Below are 15,728 nucleotides of genomic sequence, written 5' to 3' on the forward strand. Positions count from 1 at the left end.
AGATTTCTTATCCTGTTGCGCCCTCTATAGGCCATGATCAGCGACTAGTCGATGTCAAGCTTAAAGCGCCATGGCAGAAAATTAAAGTCAACAAGTCTGTGCAACCCCTTATGTGGATAGTAGTACCATATTAATGTACTATTTCATTTGTACTTTTAATGTGGGAGGGACAATGGAAGATAGCCTTTTAACTTTTATAAGGATTTTTATTATTTTTTTGTGTAGTGCATATTTTGTTTGTTTTCTTTGAGATCAGGGTTCAAACTTTATTATTGTATTTTTTAAAATAATTTGAAAATAATAATACATTACTAAATATGAATAATAATAATTAATAAAAATATATATTTTAATTATTATTCTTTATTATGTTTTATACTTCACTTTTATTAAATTAATTAAACATTTTCCCCACAAAATTACTTTGAGTTCAGGGTTTACTCTAGTTTTGATGTGATATGCAGCTTGACACAGATGTTAAAAATAAGGTCAAGAAATGTACGATTCGATAGACCATCACCTTAAATACTTAAATTCACTTGGGAAAAGTCAGTTACTAATAAATTGATTGGGAAAATACCATAACATTATTTAATATCCACACATTTCTGGTGTAGCTTTACTATTTGTTTCACTCTAATATGTATATTTATTTTATACTTTTATTTATATGCATATTTAGTATGTGACGCTTGTGGCACTCATTTTGACCCTCTGTGTCCTCAGGACTGTTGCCGCCACAAACATGAACGAGACGAGCAGCCGGTCTCACGCCGTCTTCACTATCGTTTTCACCCAGAGGAAGTACGACAGCGAGACAGACCTGTCCACAGAGAAGGTTGGATACTTTACACCCATTCACAGCCATTATGACATTTCACAGAGCTCAGAATAGTCCTGCAACACAAAGTCAGAAAATCCTGAACCAAGCAGAAAGGAAAACTGAGAGAAAGAGACCCGTCCCACTCGTCCTGTTTGTGGGGCTCATTGTGTAATTGCTGCAGACACAAAGACAGCTCTATGAGGTCCACGGACACAATAGCTATTGTACAGAGCTACTACATTAGATTCACTGCACAGGTCTCACCCCAGCCCTCGCTCTAATATTACTCATCCAGCACGACAAAATGAAAAGATAACCCAAGCATTCATTAGCACAATTAGTTTTGCATGCATGCACCAATGTTTTTACTACAGTACCCTAAAATGATTGGATGATTGAACTGTTTAGCAATGATTATTGGAACACATGATCTACAAATGCTTTCTGAATCAGTTTGATTTGAATCATCAGATTGATTCATTTGGACGTCGCTATATCAGAAATGTGTATATACTTCTATTCCTAATAATAGACAAAAATCATTGGACAGCATGAAAAAATAGACTCCCACATACATAGTATGCCAGACTAAAGACATTTCTTTTGTGTTTTATTTTAGTGTGTGTTTATCAGTCTGAAAGTATCTGTTTTGTCTTGTTTCAGGTCAGCAAAATCAGCCTGGTGGATCTGGCAGGAAGTGAGCGTGCTGACTCAACAGGGGCTAAAGGAACCAGACTGAAGGTACAGACTAATTTTATAGCCTCTCTAGAGTTCCACCACCACCTGCCATATGAAAAATGACTGTGCTCTCCTCCACACTCCTCAAATATTCCAGGAATGTAACACGTACGGAATGTACGTCACAGTGCATTTAAGGTCTTGTTTGTTTTAAGGGCAATGTATTCAATTTGATTTAATCAGTTTATTATTATTCTTTTTTTAAATACCTGTTTGTGCTTTCGTAGGAGGGAGCAAACATCAATAAATCTCTAACTACACTAGGAAAAGTTATTTCGGCCCTGGCTGAGGTGGTGAGTAGTATTCATAATTCTTGTCTCTCTCTCTGCCTGTTTGCCTGCCTGTTTTCAGTACTGTAACTCTGTTTGCTGTGTGTCTCTCTCCTGGCAATGCTTCCCTTCTCAGGATAACTGTACCAGCAAGGTAATCTTTCCCTGTGGTCACTAACCACTGAACCATTTCTATCTAAACCTATCCACCTTTACCCATGTAACCTTTTGTCTTAATGGTGTTCTGTCTTGATGTCTCATACATCAAGTAATTTCCTAAAGCCCTTTATTATTATAGCAGTAACTGTATATTTGTGCTACATTCCAACATGTTTTACTGGCTGTTTTGAAACAGAGCAAGAAAAAAAAGAAGACAGACTTCATTCCTTACCGAGACTCAGTGTTGACATGGCTGCTAAGAGAGAATTTAGGTATGTATAGGGGCTTTCACACCAGAGGAATCTTTTCATATTTCCTATAACTGATAGAAGTACCGGTACCCACTTTTTGGCATGTTCGCGCCACAGGAAATGGGAACAATTTAGTTCTAGGAAGGCCCTTTGTGGGGACTAAATGAGCTCCTATTTCAGAGTAGGGTCTAACCCAGCACTTTAGAAACTACCAGTGACGTAAGTATACATTGATTGGCCGAACGCATGCGTAACACTGGAAACAGGCATTTAAAATATATATATATACAGTATATGATTTTTATTTTATTTGTTTTTTGTTTTGTTTTTTATTCCACTAAATATTGTTATCTATATTCAACTGATTGATATAAAGTTTTCTCATAAGATGCCAAGTTTCCAACCAATAGCTATCAAATAAAACCCTTTCAACCTTATGTGTTTTGCTGTTAACGCTGTATTAAATTATTGCAGATATTTGAACCCACTCTATAGAGTTTTTCTATGCTCCTTTATTTTATATAGTCTGTTGAACTCGTTAGCCCATCTTACCTCAATACTCAAGTCAAAATTGCATTACTTAATGTTTCTAATTGTTTGCATAATTGTGCTCATTAACCAGGAGGGAACTCAAGGACTGCTATGGTGGCCGCCCTGAGCCCTGCTGACATTAACTATGATGAAACTCTCAGCACACTCCGGTAAGAATTCACACCTACTTACCTTCAAACAATGTGACTTCCACCCTTAGATCCTGATTGTGATAAGATGGCTTTCTTGCTCTAGATAATAACACTCTTGTGATATCAATGGCTGTTTGGATCATTGTCTTTGTTTGCTCATTCAAAGATATGCGGACAGAGCCAAGCAAATCAAGTGCAACGCCGTCATCAACGAGGACCCCAACAACAAACTGGTGCGGGAGCTTAAGGACGAGGTGACACGGCTGAGAGACCTGCTCCGTGCTCAGGGCCTCGGGGACATCCTGGACAGTAAGTCGAGGCACAGCGCACCCCAATGGCCACTGACATACATGCCCAATTGCCAGACAAATGGGAGGTCACTTACTGCGCTCACAAGGGGCGAATTCTTTAGCTCTGATCTAATGCCGCAGTCTTGACAAGCTTGCATTGTCTTCATGTTGTTCCTTCTATGTCTTCATTTAACCATTCATCAACATGCGATGGAGATTAGCATTAGTATGGACATATGATGGTTAGAAACAGACAATGATGTTTTCCAGCACAACATGTCCAGTTTAACCACTCATAACATACCAATTATGTTAAGTCAAGTGTTTCCCTCTCATGTTTGTCTTCACAATATTTTGTCTAGTCAAATCTAACTGCCTCCGTCAATCATTCCTCTACTAGTCCTCTCAACTCTGACTTCTCAACCTTCTCCTGTTCTTCCTGCTTCCCTTCAGTCGAGCCAATGGGGGATGATTGCCTTGGAAGTGGAATCAAATGTGTGTATACGCGTGACGGGGCCACATCCTTTCGCTCTCCCCTCTCGCTACTAATAGCTTATTCATCGCTTCTGGAATACAAACCTATCGGCTTTGCATGCCTCAGTTTTTTTTATCACAAGGAATCCCAGACAAACGAGATAAATACGGGAAGGATTGGATGGGTTAGCATGCCACTAGCAGGCTTTATGCTTGCTCTTAGCTTGCTCTTAGCTTAATTTGATAGACTGTCTGGCATGATGCAGTCTTAATGGCAGGCTTTCCTCCAAATAAGCCCAAACCCCACACACAGCACGATAGATCTGATAGACTGCATCTGGAAGCACTTAAAGGGATAGTTCACCCCAAAATGAACATTTTGTTATCATTAAATCTCTATTTTCTTTTGTGAAACACAAGAATGTCTTATATTTCGTTTCCATATAAGGAAAGGTGATTTATACTTATTTATTCGAATTATAATAACAAAAGGCAGCATAACGAATCATAAAAGTAGTCCATATGAGCCATACAACTATACCTTGTGTGATAAACAGACCAGTGTTTTTTTTTTTTGCATTTTAATTTACTTCAGCAAAATTGTATATAATGTAAATATCCACATAATTAAATGTTATATATATTGTCAAAATTAATAGACAAATTTAACTAAGAAGTAAAATTGTATATAATTTTCGGATGCTTTCAATTGAAAATCAACATGAAACTGCTTCTCAGCTCTTTATATTTCCATAATCTGACAAATTTTTAATTTTATAATTAAACATAAACTAATAAATGAATGTTGAAATATAAGGTATTTTGTTTGGTTCCATTGGGTTTCCCACCGGTTTTAATTTAAACTTATTGAGGTTTAGGCTTATATTAACTTAATGAGTTCAAAATGGTTGACTTCCTTAAAAAAATCTATTGTATGACATTCTGCTTAACATTTAAAGCTGAAAGTCATACGGTTTTGAATGATATGGGTGAATAAATGAAAAGATACAGAATTTATTTTTAGGTGAAATATCTCTTTAATGTCAATCCTTTAATCTGATCATTGGTTTTAATTGGAATCTCGGTTTTTTTTGTCTTTTGTTTTTTCCCTAGTGAGGTTTTATTGTGATTTAACTGTTCATTGCAGGTCACGATATTGACGATGTTAGAACACTACCACTGGAACTGCTATTCTGCAAATGTAATATGATCAAACATGCACCTTTTCTCTGATAGATCATTGCTTCAGTTTGTGAACTTAGTAGTGTAAGATACCATAGCATTATGTAGTATCGCTTTAGTTCAAGTGCGTCTGTGCCCTCTCCCATCCCTGTTCTCTGTATCCTCTTACACAAGCTCTGCATACCTTTTAAAAAGCTGCAGAACCGAATCAGAGCTCATGTGGCTATTTGCTTTTCTATCTGTCTGGGAGTTCTTGATATACGCAGAGAGATGCACGCGCACTGTGCTTTCTACCTCTACAACCATATGGTGCTGGGAAAGTGAACATTTTAACTTGACTGAAATGCTTGCCGTGGTCTGTGTGCTAGCGGCCTCAATCGCATCATCTGAACGCATGAACGGTAATGTAATGCAGTGCTGCTACTCCGCCATGTTGGCCTAGTTGCTTCAGGAGAGTCTTTTCAGATAAATGAAGTGGGGAAAAAATCCAATAGCGTGAATACACAGCAGAAAGCTCGACTGAACTGTGGTAAAGCTCCCTGGGAGAGGTTTTTAAAATGCACACTCCCCTCCCAGTCACCGTAGATGTACCAAAATTATGTTTTGAAGAGCTTTGTGGCTGCCAGACATTGACAGCATCATGACTTTAAGAATGATGTGCCGCGTGGAAAACACATTTTATAGCTTGTATAGCTGCATGTTATGATAAAACCACCCCCAAGCCCCCCTCTCCTGGTTTGTGACCTTTATGCACCCCCCCCCCTCCCCCCACCCCAACCCATAACTCTTCTCTCCTATCTGAGAAGTCAGTTTTCACCCAGGTCAAAATCAAGTCTAATTTTAAAAAAAAGAGAAAGATTAATCACATTAATGTGCTTGTAAGATCGGCTGCACTGTTCTAAGGTCATGTTTTTTATTATTATTATTATTATGATATATTATACATATATTGCAACAGTGTATAAAATATGAATATCCTATAATTTTTTTTAAGGTCCCATATTGTCAAAACTGAAATTTCCTGTTTTTTTTCATGATAACAGAGGTCTAGGGGCTATGAAACTACCGTATAAGTTTTAAAACAGTCAATCCACAGACAAATGCACACAGCCTGCATAAAGTAGCTGTGCCTTTTCACAAGCCGTTGTGACTTCCGTATAAATGTGATGTCAGAACTACTGTCACCACCCCTACCAATGGTGGGTCACTCAGAAAACAACAGGCCAATCAGAAGAGAGGCTCATGATTATTAAGTAGACAGGCCAAAATCGACCTGTTCTTGGCTGAGAAAGGTGCTGTAAAATATATATTGTGATGTTTTTGGTTCTTATACCGCACATGTGTATTCTTAAGGACATCAAAACCTAAAATAAAACTTCAGAAAGGTGTACAATATGGGACCTTTAATATTAAAATATTCTATACTGAAATTTGTTATTTTTATTTTATACTTCAAAATGTACAAATATTATATACTATATACTGTGGTCAAAATGAATATTCTTAAAACAGGACAAATTTACCTTAGCAAAATTGTGTATAAAATTAAGATTCCCGGGAATGTATCTTGAATGGAAAATCAGCCTGAAACTGCAATCTGATGCTTTTCAAATAAAATATAATAAAAGCATATAAAAGAAAATGTATAAAAGGAAATCATGAATGTTGGATTGAAGTGTATTTTGTCTTGTTCCATTGTGTTTTAATGTTTCATTTCTTTTTAAGCTAAATTGAGAGAGAGAGAAAATTGCCAATGGAACAAGACACAATACAGTTAAATTCCAGATACATTCTCTAAAACAGGTTTTAATATCTTGTTTTAAGGACGTTATTGCTGGACAAGAAGGCTCTGATTATGAATTGGATTTTTAAAGTATTGGGAATATATGTGTTCACTTTCTATTGAACAACCTGAGGTGAAAACTGTGCATCTGACTGGCGTGTTTGTTGTAATCCTTTGATGTGAACTGTGTGTCTCACATTGGTCTTTCCTCCTCTTTGTCCTTTTTCTTCCTTTCTTTGTCTGTCTGTCTCTTGTACTCTCTCTTACATTTCTGTCTCCACCACTTTTGCTTCTTCCTCTTTGCGTCGTCTGTCTCTCCTCTGTGGCTCAGACCTGAAAGATATACACAACAATAAGCATAGATACTTGCTTGCCTCAGAGAACCAACGGCCTGGCCATTTCTCCACAGCACCTATGGGCTGCCTGACAGCCTCTCCGTCCTCAGGCTCTCTGTGCAGCCAGGCAGGGTTGCAGTCCGTTTCAAGCATCCAGGAGCGCATCATGTCCACGCCGGGTGGAGAAGAGGCCATCGAGAGGCTGAAGGTACACAGACAAGCATTTTCGAAAAACAAAAGAAGGGTCAAGGGCTTAAGTTAATAACCATTTCCTGGCGTCAAAGAGGTTTCCTCTTAAATGAATCGCAACTAATTAGGTAACAATGTGTAATGGGATAAGGGGGTGCTTCAGGCACCTGGTGACCTTTTATATTCGAAATGCTCTACTCATATGATTTGCATGTTCTCATACATATGTATACTCTACTCTGGATCACCATGGTAACCTGAGAGGTATTTCAAGGACTTCATCTTTGTTGTTCTGCTTTCATTCTGACAGATTTGTCTTAATGAATGATATCTGACATGCCAGCTGTCTGTAAAGAGCTATGACATGTGGGTTGTTTCAGTTGCATCCGGCAAAAACAAAACAGGACAATCTTACGCATAGAAAATGTCAGAAACTGTCATTAGCGGTGTTCAGCCTTATATGTTCTTTGTATTGACCCTTATTCACAAAGCAATCTGGTGATTCGCACAGACATAAATTAATTTAGGTATAGGGGGGCGCATTCCCTTCAAAAATAAAACTAGTCCACTGCGTCTTTAGCGGCTCTGATGTCGGGAGTACATGAAGACTTGTTATGTTCACTCTTACGTCCAACAACAAAACTCCTGAGTTGCTTACGAGACATTCTTGTCGCTACAGTTGCTCCGGCCGGAAACTATTTTTATACGGAAGAGTCCGTCAGCAGTCGTGGGTGGGGCCTGTACAAAGTGACGTCACTTTGCACAGATTCTGCGAACAGAATTCACTTGTTCTAAGACACTAATTATGATATATAATAGGAGTGGGTGGATTTTTATCATTATAGGGTGGTTGTGAACACTCTGCCGACACACATTTATGTTCAAACACCATGTAAAAGTGAATTTTGCATATGTCCCCTTTCAATTTTTATTTAAAAAGTTAAATATTAATATAAATATTACATGTATAAAAAAAGATGAGATGTAGACTAGACTAAGATTACATGTAAAATAAAATTCTTTATATTATTATTACTACTTTATATTATATTATATTATATTATTTGAGGGAGTGAAAAGATTGTCTTGTCATACTTTCCCACCCACCAGTGGTTTGAAACCATTCACTGAGACTGAATGTGAATGTGTGAGATAGTAAGGGAGGAAAAGAGAGGGAAAGTATACGTGGCTACAGCTTCCAGGCAATAGTTTCCATGGTTACGGCAAGTGGCTCGCACTAGTGACGTCAACCTCCGACGCAGTTCGTCAGGAAATCAGACAGAAATAGACCAGTTCTTTTGTATTAGCCAAAAATATTGATCTATGATAAAAAGTGAGAGCAGCCTTTCCCTCAATTATTAACATAATCAGATAGCAGTCAGTTTGGAGCTCATCACTTCATGATTTCTGTGATTTGCCCTGCATACAACCCATTTCTTACTTGAAAATATACATTACCGGTCAATTTTTTTTAAAGTCCTTGTGCTCATCAAGGCTGCATTTATTTGATAAAAATACAGTAAACAGTAATGTTGTGAAATATTAGAATGACTTCTGAAAATGATTTTTTAGACAATGACTGCTGAAAATGTAGCTTTGTCATCACAGGAATACATTATAAAATTTAAAATAACTTTTTTTATTCAAACATATTATATATTTCACAATATTACTGTTTTATTTAATTTCAAGTAAATTAAGCCTTGGTAAGACTTCTTTCAAAAACAAAAAATCTTAATTATTCCAAACTTATGATCTGTAGTGTATATGCAGATCTAATATAATGATAATCCAGTTTTCCTAGTCCCCTGTAGTGATCTGGGTTTCTTAGAAGCATCAGATCACAGGTTTGAAGAAGCCACAGTGTTACTTTCTGAACAGATGGCAGGGGTGTTAACCCTTTAGGAAGGATCTAGGGGAGCTTCCTGTACCTCAGGCCAGATGGTTCTTGTCTTTCTTCCAGCCAAGGACAATGAGGGACAGACACAATAGAATAAAAATGTGTGTAGTAGGGCTTCCCGTAGATAACTGCCTTTACTGCTCTTGACCCTTTGTACACAGGCGTATTGCCTAGATTTTCCCTTTTAGCCATAGGACCCTGAAATTTATGGTCTTCCCACATCTTATGTCTGATTTAACACACAGCAAGATGTGCTCACGGCGCTGAATAGCAGAATAAGCTTTAAGCTTCTTAGTATTACGCACAGGTCAGACAGGTCATGATGGCAAATGTGTGGAAATGGTGACCTGGTGCTAATTATAGTATTATAGAATAATTAATTATATTAAATTATTATAGATTATATAAATTATACACATAGAAAAAAAAATGGTAACACTTAACAATAAGGTCTCATTTGTTAATATTAGTTAATGCATTAACTAACATAAACTAACAATGATCAATATATTTGTGCAGCATTTATTAACCTTTGTTAATAATAATGTTCATGTTAGTTCACAGTGCATTACCTAATGTTAATAGATACAACTTTAGATTTTAATAATGTTTTAGTATATGTTGAGAATAATATTAACTATGATTAATAAATAAAAGTATTATGCAATTTTTAAATATAATAAAAAACAAATGTTTCTTGAACACCAAATCAGTTTAGTATTAGAATTATTTCTGAAGGATCGTGTGATCTGAAGACTGGAGTAATCACTGCTGAAAATTCAGATTTGACATCACAGAAATAAATAGGTTTTTAAAATGCATTAAAATAGAAAACTATTATTTAAAATTGTACTAATATTACTATTTTACTGTATGCTTTAATAATAAATGTAGCCTTGGTGACCATAAAAGACTTCTTTCAAAAACATTAGATTCTAAGCTTTTTAACAATATTTTCATGGCAGCAATATTTAGGCATTTCAGACCCTGTTTTATACCTCCCAGCATAAACTTCCAAATGATCCTTTAAAATATGCTGACCCTCTTTGTCTGCGGTCCTGTAGGAGTCGGAGAAGATCATAGCCGAGCTGAATGAGACCTGGGAGGAGAAGCTGAGGAAGACTGAGGCCATCCGTATGGAGAGGTCAGTGAGGGCTTGGGTGCCATCTGGCTCCCTTCCTATTGTCCCTGTGCCCATACCCTTTATGCTCGTGAGGAGTGTCTGCTATGTGCCCGCGTGCTCAGCTGGTGCGAGTCTGTACCAGACTCAAGTAGCTGTCAAATCGCACACTGACCTCAACACTAACATGTGATTCAAGTATCAAAGATACATGTTCCAGATGTCTTTGTTGCTAACTAAAAAGGTTATAGAAATGTGTTGATTTGTAATATCTATGACGTTTTCCTGCCCTCCCCTCAGAGAGGCGCTGCTGGCAGAGATGGGAGTGGCCATACGGGAGGATGGGGGAACCCTGGGTGTCTTCTCTCCTAAAAAGGTACAACTCCTTATCATTAATCACCATTACTGTCTCTACCAGTCAGCTCCTTCTCATGTCTGGGCCTTTCTTTCTTCGTATTTCATCATCCATCATTCTCCGTCCATTCTTTTTTTTTTTCTCTTTTCTCTTGTTTTGCTTGTCTCTTGCAATGGAATCCTATTAGCTTGGTCCTGATAGACCAACGTCACTGTCTATTGAAGACTTTAGTGTTTATTCTTCTAATCAGGTTTGTAAAATTCAAGGTTTTTTTACGTGAACCGCTGTAAAATCCCTACTGTAGCCTACTGAGTTCCTGTAGCAATTGTGGATTACTGAATAGTTAATATTTTCCCACATCACACCTCATTTTATTGACCATAGGAAATAGAAATGGATGTACATCCATCAGCATGCTGTAGTGTTTTCAAGAACGAATGACTCTCATGAGTCTAATCAAATCAGTTATTTTCATAAATAGGATAAACCGTTTTCAGATTTAGTAGTCGAATACTTCAGAGCTGTTATTGATTTAAGGTTAGACTGGATGTTTTTCACTTGCAAAAAGTACTTCCAGAAAACACATCTCATTGTCTTTTTAGTGTTCCTCCCTGAAACACATTAACACAGTTAGCCTGTCTCTAGAACAATGCCTCTGTAATTTTTTTTATTTGTCTACTTATTCATGTTTTCATTCAGTTTCTCTCCTTTTCTCCCTCTATGACATCTCTCTGTCATTTTGGCTATCCAATAGCTTTTCGTTGAAAGGCCATGTGAACTCTATACTGACTTTAATGGGGTGTTTTCACCCAAAAAGGTTGGTTGTGTAGCAGTAGATAATGTTGTGCAGTAGTTTAGTTATTTACTTCATAGAGGCTAATGTAGTAAATTATCAGCCTTTGAAGAAGCCAAATTGTATGACTTTCCTATTCATTATAATTATTGAGATGGCATTTAATCTCATTATTTCACTTTTTAATTAGCCTGTGAATATAACTGTACTGTAGCTGTAGTGACATCAGGCACTCCTGTCTGTTTGACCTATCTGCCATTCTCATTGACCCCGTTTCCCTACAGACCCCTCACCTGGTGAACCTGAATGAGGATCCTTTGATGTCAGAATGTTTGCTCTATTATATCAAAGATGGAATAACAAGGTATGAAATCACTTCCATAACTGTCAGAAGTGTCTTAGCTGTCTGGATGTTGCACTGAGGCATCTTATGATTGCTACATATCCAACCAGTCAAGGGTCCTACAAAGGACACAATGTTGTTTACTGCTTTGATGTTATTATCCTTTGGCTAGCGTTATGATATGATCACGTTCTTATACATGCAAATGCTTTAAACTATTCAAACGCAACAAGACAAAAGAGAACGCGCTTCCGCTGTCTGTGAATTTCCTGTCTATGACACATACACGTGATGCACAGAAAGACGCCACTGATTAATCTATATTTAATTTATAATTTATGCAGTGGAGACTGTTTGATAACTTCATTCAAATTCTGTAGATTTCACAGGGCGCATGTAGATTACGTTTATTATTGGTTTATGTGAGGATTGTTTTAAGTTCACGTAAATTAAAAGTTCAGTAGCTGTATTAGTATCAGTGATACTGGCCTTCATTCATAAAAATATACCACTGAACAAGTATTTAAAATATACTGTTTTTATGTTGTTTCTACAGTAATTTGATTAACTGTGAAATTATTACGTTACAAAAACGTAAGTGTTTTTAATCGCAATTAATCACGATTAATCACAGAAAAATGTGTGATTTAATCTAGTTGATTTTTTTTATCGATTGACAGCACATACATATATATATAGCACTGTGATACTATATATATCACAGTGGGCAGGCTACTCAGTGACTAAAAATATTTTGGTAACACTTTACAATAAGGTTCGTTAGTTAACATTAGTTAACTACATTAGTTACCATGAACTAATAATGAACTGTACGTATACAGCATTTATTAATCCTGGTTCATGTTAATTTCAACATTTACTAATACTTTATTAAAATCTTGTTAACATTAGTTAATGCACTATGAACTAACATGATCACACTATGAACAGCTGTATTTCTATTAACTAACGTTAACAAATATTAACAAATACAGTAACAAATGTATTGCTCATGGTTAGATAATGTTAGTTAATACATTAACTAATGAACCTTATTGTAAAGTGTTACCAATATTTTAAATATCTAGAGAATAATTTTTTGAGAGGGAATCTCATTGTTCCAAAATCCTGTACATTTAACATACAATGTTTTAATTGACTAGAAATGTGTCACATCTAGCAGCAGTTTCATGTTTACTGTGAGAATATTTGCTTGTCGCTAAACTTGTTGCTTCGCAACTTGTTACAATGCTGCAATGTAATGTTGGAGTATCCCTGTGGTAATTAAAATGAATGTCTTTGTTTTGACAGGGTGGGACAGGCAGACGCAGAAAGAAGACAGGATATTGTTCTGAGCGGAGCGCACATCAAGGAGGAGCACTGTATCTTCCGCAGTGAGAGGAATGCCAACGGAAATGGTAAGTGTTCACTTACATCTTTAGATCCATTTATCTGTGTTCAATTCACATGCCAACAGTAAAACACTTTTACATTGGACATGATCAGCTCAGTGCAAATTAACTTTTGTCAAAGATAATTTCCTCTTCTGTATATCCGAGTACTTTGTTTATTACGCTTTTACTCAATGGAAATCTGAAATTGCTGCTGGAGGTAGTGAATTGTCTTCTGTTCCTACAGTGATTGTCACTTTGGAGCCATGTGAGGGATCTGAAACATATGTGAATGGAAAACGTGTGAATTCTGCAGTCCAGCTGCGCTCAGGTGAGCCACTGACAGTTGTCTGCACAGTACAGTTCTTAAGCTCTGGTTTAATCTGATTGTTTGTAGTCATATGAAAACTATTGTGAATTTTCTTTATTAATTACTTGTGAATGTGTGAGTTTATTAGCCACTGTAAGTAAGTAACTAGAATAATAACAAAATGCAGTGAAAACGTTGAAACTAGTGTGTTTATGATTACGATAATACATTAAAATAATCTGATCGCAAATACCAATTTGCAACATCAAGCAGCAGAACGGACTGTTTTTATGCAGCTCAAATAACTAGAAGTGGCTAACACCGAATGCCTTGCACATTTCAAGTTGAAAAAGGTGGATAATACATGCACAAAATTAGTTTATTGGCCTGTATATTGTTTCAATGTGTACATACTTGCTCATTCCTCAGGTAACCGCATTATCATGGGTAAGAACCACGTTTTCCGGTTTAACCATCCTGAGCAGGCCCGCGCTGAGCGTGAGAAGACCCCGACAGCAGAGACCCCCGTAGAGCCAGTGGACTGGACCTTTGCCCAAAGAGAACTGCTGGAGAAACAGGGTATCGACATGAAGCAAGAGATGGAGAAGAGGTACGTAAGCAATAATAATCATGGGATGTTGTTAAAGACAACTCCAAGTTTAATACAAGAATTATATTGGTTATATGAAATAATTTTGACTCAACCCTTTAGGCACTTACAATGAAAATACACAGACAAAAGGTTCTCTAATTTCTAGTTAACACATGTATGGAAACACATTTTGAATGTTTATTGCCTTGCCCTTGTACTTCCATTGTAAGTGCCTTACTGTAATATATGTAATATATATATATATATAGTATATTAAATTAAAGATGAGTTGAAATAATTTGCTGTCAATTGAACTAGTATTCAAGCTCGCAAAATTCCTTTGAGGGAAGTGTGGATTCCAGCTTATGCGTAGTTTAGGGTTGGATCTAGCCAACCAAAGCCGGAGGCCACCCAGCAGCTACAGAAGACAAAATCTACATTTTGTGAAGTTTAAGCTCTTGGCATGGAATGTGAGCACATATGAATTGGATTATTGTAAGAAGGATTTTTAGGATTATGTTGCGGAAAGGAAATGCACTGAGCGTAAGAAAGAGCAGCTTTTTGATGCAGTGGTCTTGCACTGTATTATATCAGGCTTACAGAAATGGAGATCCTATACAAAAAAGAGAAGGAGGAAGCGGACCAGCTACTTGAGCAACAGAGACTGGTAAGGCTGAATCTCTTTGATAATTCTTGTTTCTTCTGTTGTTTATCAGAGGACCCTTACTTTCATTTCAATTAGACCTTTATTTTCCTTCAAAATTTTGTCAGGAACTTTCTTTAGACTGTGGGGAGAGATTTTTGATGAACCGAGTAAAATGGGCCCCTACTTTTCTACATGCTCTGCTGAAGTCCAAACAGCACTAATTCTGCACTCTTAGCTCTGACACCTTGAGACTTTTGTGTGTATGTGTGTGAGAGAGAAACACTTTTCCCAGTGCATGGCTGAACCTCTTTGCATGGTAACTCAATCCACTCTGTCTGGATTGAGATAGCAGATGGCCCATTGCTGATATGGACTGATTTACATATTCAGTTTGATACAGCAAGAATTTCTTATTCAAAAATTCACTTCTCTCTCATAGATTTGAGATGTAACTTTGCAAAATGGCATCAACAGAAGAATACCAATCTGGCTTTTAATTAGTATCTAGTATTTAATTAGTTTTTAGTATTTAATTACCGTAGTTACATTTTTATGAATTCCATTGTTATATAAGGCATTGGTTTGCCATGCACCAGTTAAAGACCCCATGAAATCAATGAGAAAATAAATGATTTGTCTAAAGTGATTGCCATCATAGAGAGTCCTTGACATCATACTATGCTTTTCAAGCCTTTTCATGGAGTCTTTAAGTTCAATTGGTGTAAAAACAAAGTCCCTTTCTTTGGTTTATTCTAAATGCTGCTTTTGCATGTTTTTTTGTAGCATGTTTAACAGATTAATTTACAGGGTACTTAGTACCTCATTTAGTATTTGTTTGCTGGGCAGTGTTTTTAAGCTGTTCGAGCTCGAGTTAGCATTTGATTTACCAAAATCGATTTAGTTTTGTCTGAGTTTGTTGGTTTTCTCAATGCAATTGCTGATGTTTCCAATGCATTGTTGCCATAACCCAAGATTTCTGCTGTAGTTGATGAAGGCTAGTGACAATGTGGTTTCTCATTACATCTGTAGCCTTGAGTTCTACACGTCTGTGTCTGGCCAGACACAGAGGGCATGCTATAACACAGCTATCCATGTTGGGGGT

At 36.9% G+C, this 15,728-nt stretch overlaps 1 protein-coding gene across 8 annotated transcripts in view; it reads left to right on the forward strand.

The window, feature by feature from the left end:
* kif1b (kinesin family member 1B) overlaps positions 1-15,728 on the forward strand; it is a 69,621-nt gene that overhangs the window by 22,895 nt on the left and 30,998 nt on the right. For 3 of the 8 annotated variants that reach the window (XM_079587602.1, XM_079587604.1, XM_079587605.1), the window contains exons 7-20: positions 727-838; positions 1,487-1,564; positions 1,789-1,854; positions 2,186-2,261; positions 2,863-2,941; positions 3,090-3,232; positions 7,062-7,195; positions 10,141-10,220; positions 10,497-10,572; positions 11,629-11,708; positions 12,999-13,105; positions 13,326-13,409; positions 13,818-13,998; positions 14,575-14,647. In XM_079587602.1, coding sequence (XP_079443728.1) covers positions 727-838; positions 1,487-1,564; positions 1,789-1,854; positions 2,186-2,261; positions 2,863-2,941; positions 3,090-3,232; positions 7,062-7,195; positions 10,141-10,220; positions 10,497-10,572; positions 11,629-11,708; positions 12,999-13,105; positions 13,326-13,409; positions 13,818-13,998; positions 14,575-14,647 — 1,369 coding nt within the window. Of the gene's footprint in view, positions 1-726; positions 839-1,486; positions 1,565-1,788; positions 1,855-1,966; positions 1,985-2,185; positions 2,262-2,862; positions 2,942-3,089; positions 3,233-3,666; positions 3,709-6,983; positions 7,196-10,140; positions 10,221-10,496; positions 10,573-10,738; positions 10,802-11,305; positions 11,369-11,628; positions 11,709-12,998; positions 13,106-13,325; positions 13,410-13,817; positions 13,999-14,574; positions 14,648-15,728 lie in introns of all 8 variants that reach the window. The other 5 variants (XM_079587601.1, XM_079587603.1, XM_079587598.1 and 2 more) reach the window with 4 other exon arrangements.

This window comes from Phoxinus phoxinus (genome assembly GCF_949152265.1).
Source record: "Phoxinus phoxinus genome assembly, chromosome: 18".
NCBI classification, from domain to species: domain Eukaryota; kingdom Metazoa; phylum Chordata; class Actinopteri; order Cypriniformes; family Leuciscidae; genus Phoxinus; species Phoxinus phoxinus.